The sequence below is a fragment of the Chroicocephalus ridibundus genome, chromosome 2, assembly GCF_963924245.1.
Source record: "Chroicocephalus ridibundus chromosome 2, bChrRid1.1, whole genome shotgun sequence".
In the NCBI taxonomy this organism is placed as follows: domain Eukaryota; kingdom Metazoa; phylum Chordata; class Aves; order Charadriiformes; family Laridae; genus Chroicocephalus; species Chroicocephalus ridibundus.
The window spans coordinates 65,292,199-65,308,417 of NC_086285.1; the positions used below are offsets into that span (position 1 = coordinate 65,292,199).

Below are 16,219 nucleotides of genomic sequence, written 5' to 3' on the forward strand. Positions count from 1 at the left end.
TCGAGCCTCATCACAAGTATAACATGTTTTTACATTTAAATTTGAGCTGTTACTCCCTGTGAGTGATATTTAAAAGTGTCTGCTCAAGTCCTGGTCTGTCTGAACAGTTTCTTCGTAACTATTTTTTTTTTTGTTTTATCGAGATGCCCTGATACTTGTATTTCAAGCTAAGGATAAATATAGCTATGCAATACAGCATAATATATGTTAGGTGCTATGGAGAATCTTTACATACACTTGCATAATGCTAGTCTGCTGTAATTACTTACGGATTTAATTTGTGTCTGAAATTCTGGGATTATAAAAATGCAAGTCCATTTTAGTGACATAAAGGCCAGGTTTGTACCATTACCCTTTAATCAGCTGTTATTGATCATTTATCGTAAGGTGACTTATTTTTTAAATTGAATTTATGCATAATTGCAACTGTTTACTTCCAAGACATCTTTGAGATAAAATATCTTTGCTTTGGTAGACTTTGTTCTTGTCAGGCGCCAGCTTCAGAGAGCACTGAATATAGTCACTCGGCTCTGCCTCTGTGCGATAGTCCTGCAGCTGCAAGTGTTCTAGCTCCTGTGTCAGCATCACCAAGAATATTTCCATTCCATGTACAACTTTGAGATTATGAAAAGCTGCGGAACTAGAGCCCCCTACTGATGTAAAAAAATTCCCTGCTGCAGTATAGTCACAAAATGAATAATTACCTGAATGGCCATGCTGCTATAATTTTTTTCATGTCTCTAGTAGGGGTATTAATTTTAGATTTTGAGATAACGCATTGTTACTCTATGTTGTTATGGGTTTTGTATATGAGCTTGCACTTTCCCTTTCCCAGGCGTCACAGTCAGCTGTAGACAATATTCTCTGTCTCTCCTCATAGCAAATATGATGATACCGCTTTCTCCAACATGAACACAGGTAGCTGTCTATCTCAGATATTTTAGTGCTCCAACATCAAACTTGCGTCATCCCAGAGGTATTGAAGACTGGATATAGCTGGCATACCACAACACAGAGAGCTTATCAGAACTTGCATAATATTCATCACCTTAATATTGAGCTGCTTGTAAAAACTGACCACTCTTCAGCTGCTGGGTTTCTTTCACTGTGGTTTGGATTGGGTTTTTTCTTTTTTTTTTTTTTCTTAATTTACTCTTTGCCTGATTCTGGCTATTGAGTGGGCTAGCTGTACAGAACACTTGCATGTCCACAATGCTCGTATTTCTTCACTACTTCACTTAAAAGCTGCATGCTTGTTTGTACAGAGTCTTTTTGCAGTCCCGTTGCCCAGTTCAGCAGAAACCATTTCAAAACTGACCTGTCTTCACTGTCATCTTTAAGTTTCTAGTAAAGCAAATTCAGAAATAGTTTTCCCTAATGCTCATTACTTGAGGTGGCTATGTTAGCATGAGCACATTGATAAATGTTTCTTGGCTCTTGTGATAACAAGACCCAAGCTAATCAGGCTTACTGAAGAGGGAAGTTCATTGACAACGAAGCAATGCTTCATGAAGCCAGCTGACGTCTGGCAATGCTAATGGTAAACAGGTTAAAATTAGTAAGTTGTGGTAGATCCAAGCTGGCTCTGCATATAGCTAGCTTGGATCAGGCTGGGTTTACTAGCCTTCTCATAGTGTGTGGATAAATCTATGCTGAACACAGCATATCTGTGTTTATATGGCAGTGGTTTTGAGGTAGTAAGCCCTACTGTATCCCAATTGCTCTACACAGCGGTAGTTTAAGTTCCTTTGCAGCTGTGATACCTGCAGAAAACCTGCACTTGCAGATAAATGAAAGCAGATTTTGGCTCGTCTTGTCTTCTCACCGTAGCATTTTAGTATGCTGTGACTTCTGAACAGCTTTATATGATGCTGCACAAGAAGTTCAGGAGTTCAGCCTTTGAAATGGAAAAAAAAAATTATTTTTTTTTCTGAAATACCTATGTAGCATTGAGTATTTATACAGTTTAAGTGAAAGATATGCTTTCAGTTAACCTTGGCGTGTTAAAACGTAGCAATCATAGAATCATAGGGTTGGAAGGGACCTCTGGAGATCAGCTAGTCCAACCCCCCTGCCAGAGCACGTTCAACTAGAGCAGCTTGCACAGGAACACGTCCAGGCGGGTTTTCAGTGTCTCCAGACAAGGAGACTCCACTACCTCCCTGGGCAGCCTCTTCCAGTGCTCTGACACCCTCAAAGTAAAGAAGTTCCTCCTCATGTGCTAGTAGAGTTGTTAAAACATCTGGCAACAAGGATTCATTGTGAGAAGGTTTTGAAACAGTTGAGATGCAAAAACCATTTTTTTTTTGTCTGTGTATTATTTATATCTGAAACTCTTTGCTTACGCTTGTATATATTTTCTTTTCAGGGTGAGGATTATTTGTGTTCTCGTATCTATTGGGGTAAAGTCCATAGTTGTAACTGTTATTCTACAAAAAACAATGTTTTCTGATCATGACACTCTTCAATAACAGTCTGCATTTTTGGATGCAGCATTTCAGAAGCATGGTGTTTGCCTCTGAGCTGAAGCATATCAAAACCTTAAAGGTAAACTGAATAATCTGTAATTCAGCTTGAAGTGATTCAAAATCAAGCTCCCTCCCACTCTTGGATTTTATTTTTTTAATGGAATAACCAAAAGGGTTAAGCCCTAAATGGTTCTCTGAAGTTTTCAAGGATAATGTGTACTTTCAGGTTGACTACAGCATTAACTAATGCCTTTGAGGATGACTTGAAAGAGACTATGTGGATAAGTATCCTGGTACTTTTTTTCAGAAAATTTGAAATTTTCTGTTTAGAAGTTCAGGCTGCAAAAATCTGTATCATTTTTCATATTAAAAAAAAAAGGGGGGGATTATTTTAAACTTCTTCCACCAGTTCAGCAGATATTGCCAGATAAAATAGTGAGCACGTAGAAAGAACTGACCCGTTCTCTTTTTAAAACTGGTTGGACAGACAACAAGCTGGATTGATGGAGGAAAACTGCCCACACCTGTTCAAAGCTACCTCTGTGTCAAGAAACATAATATTAACTGGGCCAGAGTGGGAGTGAGTTTTAGCAGTAGATTACACTTCGTTCTAGTCTTTGTTATCTAGGAATCCTATTGCTTTTTAGGTTAGGGGAATCAATATGCTATCCTCCACAAAATGTTTGTGAAGGTAAACACCGTAGTAGACGTGTTCAGCATCTATGGACTTTTTCACTTTTGTGTTTTTTAAGTGGAACTGCACAAGAGCAGATGCTGTCGAGAATGTACTTGAATATTTTGATGCTCAAAAAATTGTTGTAAAATTATGTCCAAAGAAAACTTGCTCTGAAGGAATAACAGGAAGCAAAACGAGTAGACGAAATATTTTTTTTTTATCCTAAGTGATTTGTACCCACTTTTCTATTTATTTTTTTATAACATAAATAATATAAAACTAAATGAGGAGCTCAGAAATTGTACAATCTCTTATTACTAACATACTGTTACAGTGCTGCCCTCAGCACTTGAGTAGCATCTTGCTACAGATGTCTCCCCTTGGCAGTGAAATGCGTCCGAAAAGATCACTCGGAGCCTAGGCACTATGCCCTCTCCAATTGCCATGTGTCATTTGTAATAGTATATTATGATTTCTACCTTTATGTGTCAGTGGTATTTTGTGATAGTGTTTAAACACCTTTTGCAAGCATCCTTCTATTAGCAAATGAGATTAATTTATGTTACTAAAAAAAAAAAAAAATCTTGATTGCTAGACTGTTTTTGCATGTCTTGCTAAATCTGTAGGAATAAGAAAGGTACGGCTGCTTCTGGCACAACTGTGCCTCAGTTAATAGCTAGACTAACAGCTCTTAGGAGAGACTTGCAAAATCGTAAAACAAAGCTGCCTCTTGCTGCATATCAGTAAAATATACATCCTTTGAAGTAGAAAGGATGGCTTTGAGAACAAAAAGTATCATGATACTGTCCTGTTTTAAAACAAGGGTGAGCAGTACTACTGTAAACTATTAACAACTTTTTTAACATGTTGCTATAAAGGTTAACAAGGTGGGAGCTATACTGGTCCATGTTTGCAGCAGGCTGTAACCCACAAAGAATCCGCCTGTGTTACCTTTTTTTGTTTAACGGGTATGGATACTTCTAGTCTTTACCTGGCCTTTTTGTTGGCTTTTTTTTTTTTCACTTTTTCTTTTACTTAATCTTTTACTAAAGGTTACATTGATGGTAGTCTTTCTTCATTTTGCACACCTGAAAGTTAATTTATATCAAGTAAAAATCACTGAAGGTCTATTTGTATAAATCCTTGCTCCTTTTCCTTCCATGAGTTTGTGTACGCTAGCATTCTATTTGTATAGTATCAACATACTGTCTAGGTTTTCCAGTCTCTGGATATTTACGTAGTGCTTACCTCTACAAAAAGAGTGTAACAAAATTTGAGTACAAGACTATTATCTGTGGATTCACTCTCTAGCTCATTCCTTTAAGATAAAGATTTGTCGAAGGTGAAATAGGGACACCTAAAGTGTGGCACTTAAACTTGAATGTGCAGCTTGGGTTTCTCTTCCACTGCAGGTTTTTTGGTTTTGTTTAAGATTTGCAGGTATGGAAAAACTTGAAAGATTGCCCAGTGATGTGGGTTTTACTCTGTGTAAGAGCATCTGCTGATAGTACCAGTAAGCCGCAGTAGCAGCAGATGGTTCGGTTCATCAGTTCATGAAATTCTGTAGTGGCCACAAAAGAGCATACAATAATACTTTTAACATAACTTTTCCAAGCCATCAGTCTGCTTCCTGTTGCAGACTTCCACTATTCAGGTCGTGGCAGTGGTCTGTTCCTCTGTCATGTACTGTTATGGCATGGTTGGTTGTGTAGACACAAAATGAAGCATGACAGGGAAATGGTGTAGCTAAGCAATAAACCAGCTTAAAAAGGTAGGTAATTAAGCTGTTACTATCACTGAGATGTTGCTTATCAAGCAATGCGATAGCTTTGTTGCATGTAGTCCAATCTAGCAGCGGGATGCTGAAACTGGCAGTCCTCCTTCCTCCTTGCTTCTGTTCATCTTGCAAAACTAGGAAACCCCGTATTTAAATTTAAACCTACCATCTATTTGTTGAAGGTACGCTCACTCATGTTTCTGCTTGGTGCTTAGTAGTGTTATGCAGGGGAGGAAAAAAATATTTGGATAAATCTAAATCCCTCTTCCCTGTTGATGCTCAGCTTTTGTCCTGTAATTCCAATGTTCATATCCTGTCTCTCTGAGAAGAAGCAAATTAGAAGTTTTGAATTTGTGAAAATGAAGCCAAACTCCATATGGTGGTTCTCCATATTTGGAGATACTCAAAACTATCCTGAACAAAGCCCTGAGTAACTTGATACAACTGTGCTGGCTTCAAGCAGGGAGCTAGACCAGGTGACCTTCAGAGGTCCCTTCCAACCTAAATTATTCTGTGATTCTAGGTGTTTACAGCCTAACAAACTTTCCAATGTCCCATAAGGTGCGGGTTGTTTCTGTTTTGCTTTTATTTTTTTTTTAAAACTGGTGGGGTAAGTGAAATAGAAAGAGCAAGATTAATATTCTGCTTAATGGAAATGCTGAACACTCAGATGGTTTTCATTTCCTTCAAGCTTGCAAGTATTGAGCATGTTTAATAGTCAAACCCTATCATCTTCAGTAGGGAAACCAATATTGAAGAATGTACAGTTCGTGACCGAGTGTATAAATGTATAACCTTTTTCTGACCAGCTTCGGTTTAGCCAACTGCTTCAGCAGAATGCATTATAATTTAAATTTAGTGATCCAAGACATGAAAACTGATCTCTAAATGAATTATATGTGAAATAAATTTTATAAAATCTTTTTTCTAAGGTTTGGTAATATTCCTTAAATTGTTTACAGCAATTTTTTTCTAATCTATCAAAGTAGATATAATAGCATTGACAGACTTGATAGTCTAACCTGAAGCAGCCTTTATCAAAAACAGGATAGTACAAAGACAGTTTTCAGCGTATGGAGATTTAAATAGAGGAAAAAAAAATGTGTGGTTTTTTTTTTAAATGATGAACAAGACTAGTTTTTGTTACTCTTCTGATTTTACTGATTCATCACCTGTTCAGATGAGCCAGTGATAATTGTAGTAGAGAACAGTAAAATCTGCATTTGAAGTGCTTGAGACAAAGGGGTGTTGAAGCACATGCCTAAATGCATTATGTGACTCAAAATCAAGTCAGAAATTTGAAAGGAAAAAATGCTCTAATGCCAAAGAAAGAAGATAGTTTAAATAGAACGTGAAAGGCAAGTTCTTCTGAGGTTACTCAGAACAAATGGGACTGAGTTATATCACGCATTCTTTAAATTTCATGTACTGAGGGATGACTTAACCTACTTCAGACAGTTTATCCTTCCAGTGACATCTTTGTAGAAAAAAATGTTTTGTTTCAAAGTGACTTAAATTCAGCCCAAGTCTCTTAATACAAACTTTGTGCCTTGTAGGAAAGTTTAATTATTCACATGCATTATGTTATAATATCACATCTTAAAGCATGTTAAAAAACTTTCTACCTTTTTTGAAGACATGAGTGGTAATTTCTTGCTCCTCAGATAACGGCTCCTAAACATTCAGGTGGTAAGAATATACAGAAACAGCTATCCAATTCATTAAGACAAAAAAAGCAAAATGGAAAGTTTACATACACAGAGGAAAAAATTAAGATCAAAGACAAGTTAAAAATTGTTAGATTAGCTACCATATTTGGAAACACGTTTTCCTGATGTCAAGCTAAGTGGATTCTTTTCTCTCCAGTAAGAAATGGCCTCGTGCTGCAGCCCATAGCTGCTTATAGCTATGGAAGTTATAAGAAATTAATATTGTTAGCTCATTTCAGCCAAACTTAATAATGGACTCAGAAATATTGGAAAGAGGCACCAAGAAGTACGTAAGTCCAGGCTGAAAATGTTTTGGGTTTTTTTTCTCCTATTTTAAGGTCTTGCAGCTGAGCTATACGAGTGCTGCAGAGTAGGTCCAAGTAGTCTAGTCAGTGAGGCTTCAACCAATCCCTCCTAGCGTGCTTTTTGTGATCACCCAGCTATGCAGGGAGAGGAAGAAAGGGCTTTATTTGACTGTCTTACCACATCTGCAGTTTTTTAATGGTATGTAGCAGTTAACGACCAGATAAAGTGATACTAGGCAAACCATGAAAATGGTATTGCAAAACTAAGCTCTACAGTGTAGCAGAGTGGAACAACATCCTGGTGTAGTGGGAGGTGCCCCTGCCCATGGCAGAGGGTTTGGAACTAGATGATCTTTAAGGTCCCTTCTAACCCGGACCATTCTGTAATTCTATCATATTACTCAACTGAAAGGCTGTTTGTTACTGAGGAGACTGCTTCCCTGCAAAGAACCCCAGGGCAGAGCTCATCCTACTACTGGCTTTTTGTCTTACCTAAAGCCAGAACTTTTTGTAAGTAACATTCCATAACAGACTAAAACCACGTTATTCCTTTGAGAGGTAGCTATAGATCATCCTCTTACTCACTGGCCTTTAACTCATGTTGTTGGAGCCTTTTCTGGAATTTTGGCATGGATGTTTTCAGCAGTCTAAACTGAAGAATCATTGCACTTAGCAGCCAGGGAGCTCTTATTTCTGTTAGGGCATCATTGTTTTAGAAATGCTGCAACCAAAGAAACGGAGCCTGCCTCTGGTAGGCTTAAGCTATCCTTCCTCTCCATCTCAGTCATAAGCTAACGTGCAGTCCAGGCAGAACTGAAATGGTGTTCCTGTTTTCCAGTGATTCCCATCAAGTCTATCCTGATGACTAGGCGAACAGCTGTATTCTGGCCATAGGTATTGTTGGTAATTTTGATTTTATTCTCTGATTTCACCATTTAAAAAAAATACAATGTAGATTTATAGGCCTGTTACTATTTAACGAATTTTTGGCAGAGGATTTCTTTTGAAAACAGAACAAAGGAAAGGAAGATTAGAGGTATGGATGGCTTTTTAATCGGATAAAGCCATAGCGTCGAGGCTGCAGTGATGTCATTGACTCGGGAAGGCTTTGGAGAAGTCGTTGCATTAACTCCCCTGAGGCATTTTGTCCTCAGAGACTTTGAATTAAAAAAATCATTGTGGATTTTACAATTAGTAACTTTTAGTCCATGCAAATTTAATTTATAATTCAAAAATTGGTAGTTAGGAATAGGCTTTTTTCTCTTTCCAACATCATGAAGTGTTACTGATTTAATTGAAGAAAGCAATTTTCATTATGCTAATAATAATGTTAATGTATTAGAATCCTTAAGTCAGCACTCGAAGCACCCTAATTACCAAGGAAAGACTTGACCTCGTGTCTCTTTTAGCAGTTTTCAAGTATTTGTCCTAAAGATCTCACGAATGTTTACAAAGTTTCTACACAAATCTAGGCATTGCTTTCCAGATGGTAAATCCAAAGATACTCAGAACTTCTAAATAGCGTACTGTGAAGGATTAACAGCCTCATTTGATCGTGATCAAGGTTACAGGATTGTTATTAGTGTTGTGTTTTAATAACAATATCAGTGTGTAATCTCTAAGTGACGTTTCATTTCTAGTTTAAGTATTAACTGTAGTAGTAAAACCCAAATGTAGTGAATTGTATGGTTGTTGTCGCAATTACCTTACCTTTTCATTTGCACAATTTAAGTGGTCAGATTAATACAGGCAACCTGTTTGGTTCCTTTGGCTTTCTTCCCTGCAGTATCTGCCTTTTAGGAGCACACTATATCGCCCAGGGCCGCAATTAAAATGTGTGCAGACTTTTTAGCTAATGCTGTGCAGCCGAGTTTTTGAACTACAGCTATTGGGTCTGCTGTTGCCACTGTTCATTCCCCAGCAGGGTCCCAGTGCAGCCTCCAGGGATTGTCAGCGGGAGCTCCTTTAAGTAACTTCCACATGGTATTTTTTAAACTGCTGTTTTTCAAATTTCAGCATAAGCAGCTGTGCCCAGTGTAGAGCCAGGGCTTAAAGTTTTGGGTTTTTTTTTTTTCTTACATAATTGCTTTTCATCCTAAAACTGGTAGGTCTTCACCAGGGGCTGCTAATATTTCTATGTGCAGTTCACTAACAGTAGATGAGCAGAATTCCAGACCGCGGGTGCCAGGAAACACGCTTCACAGGTTTGATTTTTGCTCTCATTCTAAAGGTCTGACTTCTAATAGAAATCTGTTCGCTGCCTAAAATAAAAAAAGCTATCCACAATTGCTTCTTTTTTGCTATTTGGCTTCACTAAAAATTAAAAAGATTTTATAGGTATGTTGCTGAACTCAGCGCCTTCTATCAAGGATGTAACACAAATCAGTTGCCTTTTAAAGTACATGGAAAAACTAGATTAATGCTGTATTCAGTAGAAGACAAGTCAACATTCAAATAGGCAGCCATTGTAGAAACTTCAACATGGAAAGTTGCTTAATAACACCTGGCCTTGCTGAGGTTTTGCACGTGGGTAAAATCTGTATTATGCTGGGTAGCACAGAACCAAGCAGGATTTGCAACTAAAGATGGCTGCCTGCAAAAGTTAAATGGCCCTGTGCTTGACTTTCTGCTCATGAAGGTGCTTTATCAATCCTGTCACCACCTCTCACTTCTTTGCAAAAGGTGTCTTTTTTTGGGTGTCAAGGGGTTAAACTTTCCGAGTCAATTGCAGAGGTCTCATTTCTCCTGTCCCACTCTTGATAAACGTTTCCTTGCTTTACCAGATGCCTATGGTATGATTTGAGGAGCTTGAGGAAAGAGAGAACAAACATTTGTGAATGTGCTACCATAATAATTTGTCAGGCAATTGTGTGCCATGGCAGTGTTGGCAACTAGGCATCCTTGCTTGAACCTTGTGAAGAACATAACTTTTTTTAAAAAGAGCTCTCATTCTTTTCTTCTTTGACTGTGATACTTTGCCGGTGAAATATTCTCAGTGACCCACATTGCTGTGGGACAGCTTGCTTTCGTGTTCGGAAGTATTGCTTCCAAATTATGTGTACTTTTCAGCTGCTATTGAATCTTCTAGGGCTGTAGCACTGTGTTAGAGCACTGCTAGGTGACCTCCTGTAAGCTGGACTATTGGAAGATAACTGCACCTTCTCTAGAGTTGTACTGTATTAATTCCTGCAAACTACTTAATGTTGTGGAGTTAGTAAATTTTTTTACAATATTATTTCCAATTTTTTTGCCACTGACAGAACAGTTTTGTTCTCATACCTCTGTGCTGGAAAGTTAGAAAGCTCAGTGCACAGTTCCAGGAAGATGGAGCCACCACCCTCTCTGATTTGATTTGCAATCTAATACCATCGTACGCTGTTAATTTCACAGGCTCAAGAAGGGCTTTTTTTATTTTTTGACATGACGTTTCCCATCTACTCCTTCTTTCGTTTCTCGTGTTACTGCTGTGTTAAAGTTCCTGAAATAGTCTGCTGATTTTTCTAACATTTCATGTAAAATACATGTAAAAACTCCACTGATGTACTGAAAAGCAATAGTTTGGGACAAAACAGAAGGGAATGTTGGAAATGGAGGTTGGGGTAAAGATTATAGGATCAAATGGAGGATTATGGGAGCTTATAAAAGCAAGCTGTCTGTCCTCTAGGGAAACTTTTCTTATTCCACAAACAGCATGCCCAGCAGTTCTGGAGAAACAATGAATTACATGGAAAGAGCATCTTTTGGCAGTATTGCTAATGCACTGCAAAGCAATTAGGATGTTAGCAGCATTTGGAAGGTGCTCATGTTTCCAGGACAGCTTTCTAATGCAGATGTGGCTTTAGATACTTTAGATGTAATTGAGGATAGGAATTAAAAGCGCTGTCTTTCATGTTGTCTGCCTGATTATGCACATGTACTTGATAATTTTTAAAACACATGCAGTATATTTACAGCCATTAGCAGTTTACGTCCTGTAGTTTAGAAGTAACCTGTTAAGACCAAAACACTAACTTTTTACTTTTCTTTTTTAAAAATAAATAAACAAATCTTCATATAAGTCATGCAAGTGTGTAGATCAGTCCCAAAATTTGTTTTGGTAAAAAAAAGAAAATGTCAAGCAAAACCAGCACCAAACACTGAAGTGTTTTTGTTCTTAGGAACAAGTTTTGAGCATGCTGGGATTTCAGGATGTCAGCAGTGTGTTTAAGTATGTTCAAAAAAGGTGTGGTGTACATTTCATGATTAATTTTTTCAAGACTACCAGCCTATTACGTTTCAAGTACTTGTACACATACAGTTTGAGATATGTATTAAAAGAAATTGGTATTTGTGGTGCTTACGTTGGGTATGTCATCCTGACCAGAAACACTGAGAGTCAGACGTACTCAGCTAATTGAAAGAACATAAAAGAAATGCAGTGCAGATAAAGCTAGTGAAACTTGAATTGACATGTGAAACCTCTGTTTGCCTTTTTTTTGTCTGATATTTGTTCGCAGAGCATCAATTTACCCACTAATTGGGTAGAGCTGGTGGTCTGCTATCTTCTATAACTAAGAGGGCATTGTGGTCCCTGGCCCCAAATATTGGCAGCATTTTAAAGTATTCATAGAGAGTATGTTAAGGTAATACCATGTTTTACATGGGGATACCTGCAATTACTGGTGTAGCCAGACATTTTAATTTCATTTTAGAGTTATTTTTATGAATTTATGTGCCATGGGGGGAATATAAGGCACGTATTGAAAACTTCTGGCACATTCAGATGACAAATTATATTAGTATCTGCAAGTTCTTCCTGAGATGCAATGTATTCAACGCAATCTCAAACAGGTGCTTAGGAGACACAGGCTTTATGCTGAAATGCAGTTCGTTTTTATTTATGATTACTATCAATACCAATTCAATTGTTTCCATTGCTAACAATGAACAGTCATTTTTCTGGCAGTAGAAACAAACGTAATGAACTCTTTGTAAATACTTCGGTTTTTTCTGGTTTTCCCTTAATGTATGCACCCAGTTGGAGCAAAAGTACAATTGGTCTTTTCAGAAAGACTGGGGGGGAGAAATTTTGTGTGTCTTCCATGCAAAACTGGAGCACAAAATGAACAGCTGTCTGTCAAACCTATTCTTTTTGTAGAATTTTCCGTAATTCCAGTAAAGAATTTATTCAGAGCATTCTACTGCTTTTGAGAGAGATCATTTAGGTAGTTACATGTGTTGTCCTGTTGCTGTCTGAGGTAGTTAGTTTCTCAGTTCTATTAAAACTTGAATTTTTAAATAATTGCTAATTTGAAAACGAGAATTAAAGTTATTTACAACTTCCTTTTTTATTTTTTTTACTATGTAGTTTACATTACTGAATATGTAACTGCTTCTTCCAAAAAACGTAAAGCATAATAATAGGTCTCTGTCACATCCATATTGCTGTCCCAAAACATTGCCTGTAAATTATCTTTCTAACAAATTGAGGTTGCTCGTGAGTTTCTCTTTTTGGTGGTTTCTCAGAGTCTTGATACATTTTGAATGTGTAAACTCAACTTCTGGAGTAAGAACGTTTCCCAGCTGACCTGGTTTGTTAATAGTACAGAAGGTTTTGGCTTTCGTTTTAACAAAGCTCTAGGTGCTTTACAGCTGATAATCAGAGAATGAGACTGAAAATCTCATTGCTCGTTGGTTTCTATTTTGCCAGCATGAGTGTATGCTGTGCTCCTCCTAAGTGAGAAATAAAACAGCTTTGTCAGCTGAGGACTTCTTCTGACTTTTATAATCGGGTGTTTAAAAGAACTGTCAGACTTTTCATTCTCTTGCTAGATGGAACAATTTGTCATCTTCAAGGGATGAATCACTTTTCTTTTTCAATGTTAATCATTCTTGCTGTGTTATAAAAGTCTTTAAGTATTTTAAAGATAGCTGCTATAGTAGTTTTTAAGCGGTAAACATCCCCTCACTGTCTCTTACCAGTAAAATTTGGTATTAGCTGGCATTTTCTTCTGATGTGTTACGTTCCGTTTGTATTAATCATATAAAATCTAATGTTATAAGCAGGAATTGTAGTTGGCACATCAGTATCTGTCTTGGAACCAGATTGAAAGTTTCCTCTGCTCTTTAAGCTTTTCTATTTATTTGAAGTTAGTGATGTGTCTAGGTAGATAGTTGCTTCCTAAATGTTAATGTGCTTTTTTTACCTATTAATTTGTTCAAATGAAGAGCTTAAATCTTGCTGCCTCAATGAAAGCATAGTTTGTTTTCCATTTCCTTTGACAATTCTGGAAGATGTAGATGGTAATATTTGTATTTTTCAGGACAGTTTGCAATTTAGTCCATAGTTAGGCAGGAATCTGTATTTTTGGGAGCCTTTCTAATTAGAGCAGTTTGTAAGGACCATCCCACATTAATTGTTTTCATATGCAATGATTTTCAAATTTTGCCGTATTTCTATATGTGCATTTACAATGCCCTTACATAGAAATGGGGCATGTATATGTACGACTAACTTAGATGTAGATCTCTTGCATTTAGTTTGATAAAGAGAGAGCAGCTTTGATCTTCCTTCTGTGCATATCAAAGTAAACAAAGAAATCAGAGGTGCATTTACGAAAGATGAGATATAAGTGACTTTCTTACAGCTTTCTTCCAGCTTTTCGGAAGATCAGTGGAAAAGCAGTGTAAAATCTTTTGGGCCACGTTCAGATACAGAGTTTTTCTTCTTGGTAAAGCAGGTGTGGTATTAGTGACAACAGAGAGTGGTTGCAAAGCCTGTTTTAACTTATGCTGATATGAGCTGCTTTTAGGAAAAATTCTTAAATATCAGTAGAGAAATACACATAGCTTCTTTCTATGTCCTCTGCTATTCATAAAAATAGAGACACTGTAGGGATCTTCACCTCTGTCTCCACATGTTTTCATATCTTTCTGACGGTTGAATGCCAAGTCAAAGAGAGTATAACCTTTTGAAGCTCAGCAGGGTAGCTCATGAATATGATTTGCTTTTAATGATGGTTTCAGCAGTTCCAACCTGTCAGAAGCAAATTAGCTTGTTCTTAGAGGAGTATCAAATCCCATGCTAAGTTTTCAAAGGCAAAGGCCAAACAATTATTTAATGAAATGTGTAAATATTTTGATAGATTTGCCTTCATTAATTAGAATAAGCAGACAATCTGGTTTGAATGGGCTTCTGTACGTTCTGTTCCATTCATATTGTATTACTTAGGAATACACTTCTTTAAAGTTATTTATCTATAAAGGAATACCTGTAAATATAAGAATACTTATTAGCTAGAGATTTTAATATCCCTTGCCCAAGTGATTGTGTAGGTTATAATGGTATAAATTATGTATAGTATAAAGTGTATGTTGTTATATGTTATAATAGTATAAAGCATCTGTCCCTTTAATTTCATGACAGCGCTTCTTCCATAATAGTTTCTTGTTTATAGCTGTTCATGCTGTTATAATAAAATGCAAACACCTTCAAAAGTGACTGTATCATGTATGTGAGTATACTTATATCTATCTTAAGTTAAACATCGACTAAATATATTTAATTCAAATAGAATGTTGCTAGACCCTGCTACAGAAACCGTATTGAAGACATTGGGGTTTGATTTGAATTTTCAAGGAGAAGGTCAAGGAAAGTTGAAGGATATTCTTAATGATTATTTAAGAGCAATCCAATAATTCTGAAAGATTGATATAGAATAGTCTGTTAGCAGATACACTGACTCTCCACTCCTTGGCAGGTGGATGACATCTTAGGAGAAGGCAGTGATGAAAGTGATAGTGAAAAAAAAAAGCCAGAAGAGGATGGTGAAAAACCTCTGATTAGTGCAACAGGGACTCTAGGAATGAAAACAGAGCAGAGACCCGGATCCTCATCATCGTCATCATCATCTTCAAGTGAAAGAAGCTTAACAGGCAGTGTGCCCAGGTATGAGTTTTTCAAACGTAAAAAGAAGCATTAATGATGTTTCATTGTGTTCATGTGCTATTCAGCATGCTTTTTGGCAATGCAGTCTTTATGTTGTTAACTTCTGTGTGTAGGTAACTTCTTTTGTAACTTGGTGAAATTGTCAAGCTTACCTCTGCAATGTTTTGGGATTGATTTAAGGCAATGGTCATAGTAGATGTCTGTTGAGAACCAGGATCTTGCCTGTTTTGAAAGAACCAAAGACCACTGAACTGTATTGATTTTAAAGTAGTCTTGATCCTTGAGCAGATATAGGACAATGTCCTCTGCCGTGTTACTTTGAGTAAAATAAAGCCTGGGTTTGGAAAGTTATGGTTTTTTCATCCTGAATTTTTGAGGTATTTTTGCATGGGAAATTCATAAAAATGAGGTTCTTGAGACAGTTGTCTGCTTTAGTCTCTTAGAAAGAAATTTAAACTTCCTAGTCTCTTCTGCAAAAATGATTTTCGTGTCCCACCGCTGACTGTTGAATGGTGGCTATGAACCAATTTGCTAGGAAACTAGAACTTGGTAAAATAAGTACATATTAGAAATACGTTAAGGAATGGTTCTCAATCTGCAGCCCCTTAATAGTTTTTAAGACTAACAATTTATGGAGAACAATATAAGATTAAGATTATAGCACTTTTAATTTAGAATTGCTGGGATCATCATCCTATACCACAAATTTCTAAAAATGCAAATATGACTTAGATGTACATTGCAGTTTCTTTCTCCTCTCATAACCAGACTCTGTTCTCACTCATAAGAATTTAAGTTCTAATAGTTTTTCCTTAAAGGAGGACAATATAAGTAGTAGGACTTAGGAGACTTATTTACATTATTTTAACTTTTGTGAGCTTTGTTCTAGCACACAAAGAATGTATGAGAGAAATAGCAAAAACCACCACAGAATGCAATATATAAATATTCATGAGGAGATTTTGATTGGGATTTTGATTTGGTTGCTGTGTCAGGAGTTTATTGGAGAAAGAGCTACATGGGAAGCTTGCACAGGCCTTTTTAGTTTATTGTGGGTATGTCTAATCATTGAGCATCTTCAGAAAAATGTCAGTCTAAAAGATATAGGAATTTAATCTGACTCATATAGGTAGAAGAAGAATTCCCTCTTAAATGGAGTCTGGAAGAGGAAAGGCAAGCCAGTGATTAGTATTTCTAGAATACCATTTCAAGCAGCAAGGCACGGTGGTGGCATGGCGCTGTTAGTTTGTCCTAATACTGTGATGTTTTCTTGCGTAGAAAATGCGCCAAATTCTGAAAAACAAAAGGCAAGAAGAATTGTATTAAGGAATATTGCGTATTGTTATTGCTAAATACT

The 16,219-nt window shown here is 36.9% G+C and overlaps 1 protein-coding gene across 1 annotated transcript in view; it reads left to right on the top strand.

The window, feature by feature from the left end:
• CTDP1 (CTD phosphatase subunit 1) overlaps window positions 1-16,219 on the top strand; it is a 112,971-nt gene that overhangs the window by 58,044 nt on the left and 38,708 nt on the right. Inside the window, exon 12 of the mRNA XM_063325771.1 lies at window positions 14,675-14,862. Within this exon, the coding sequence (XP_063181841.1) occupies window positions 14,675-14,862 (188 nt within the window). The remainder of the gene's footprint in view (window positions 1-14,674; window positions 14,863-16,219) is intronic.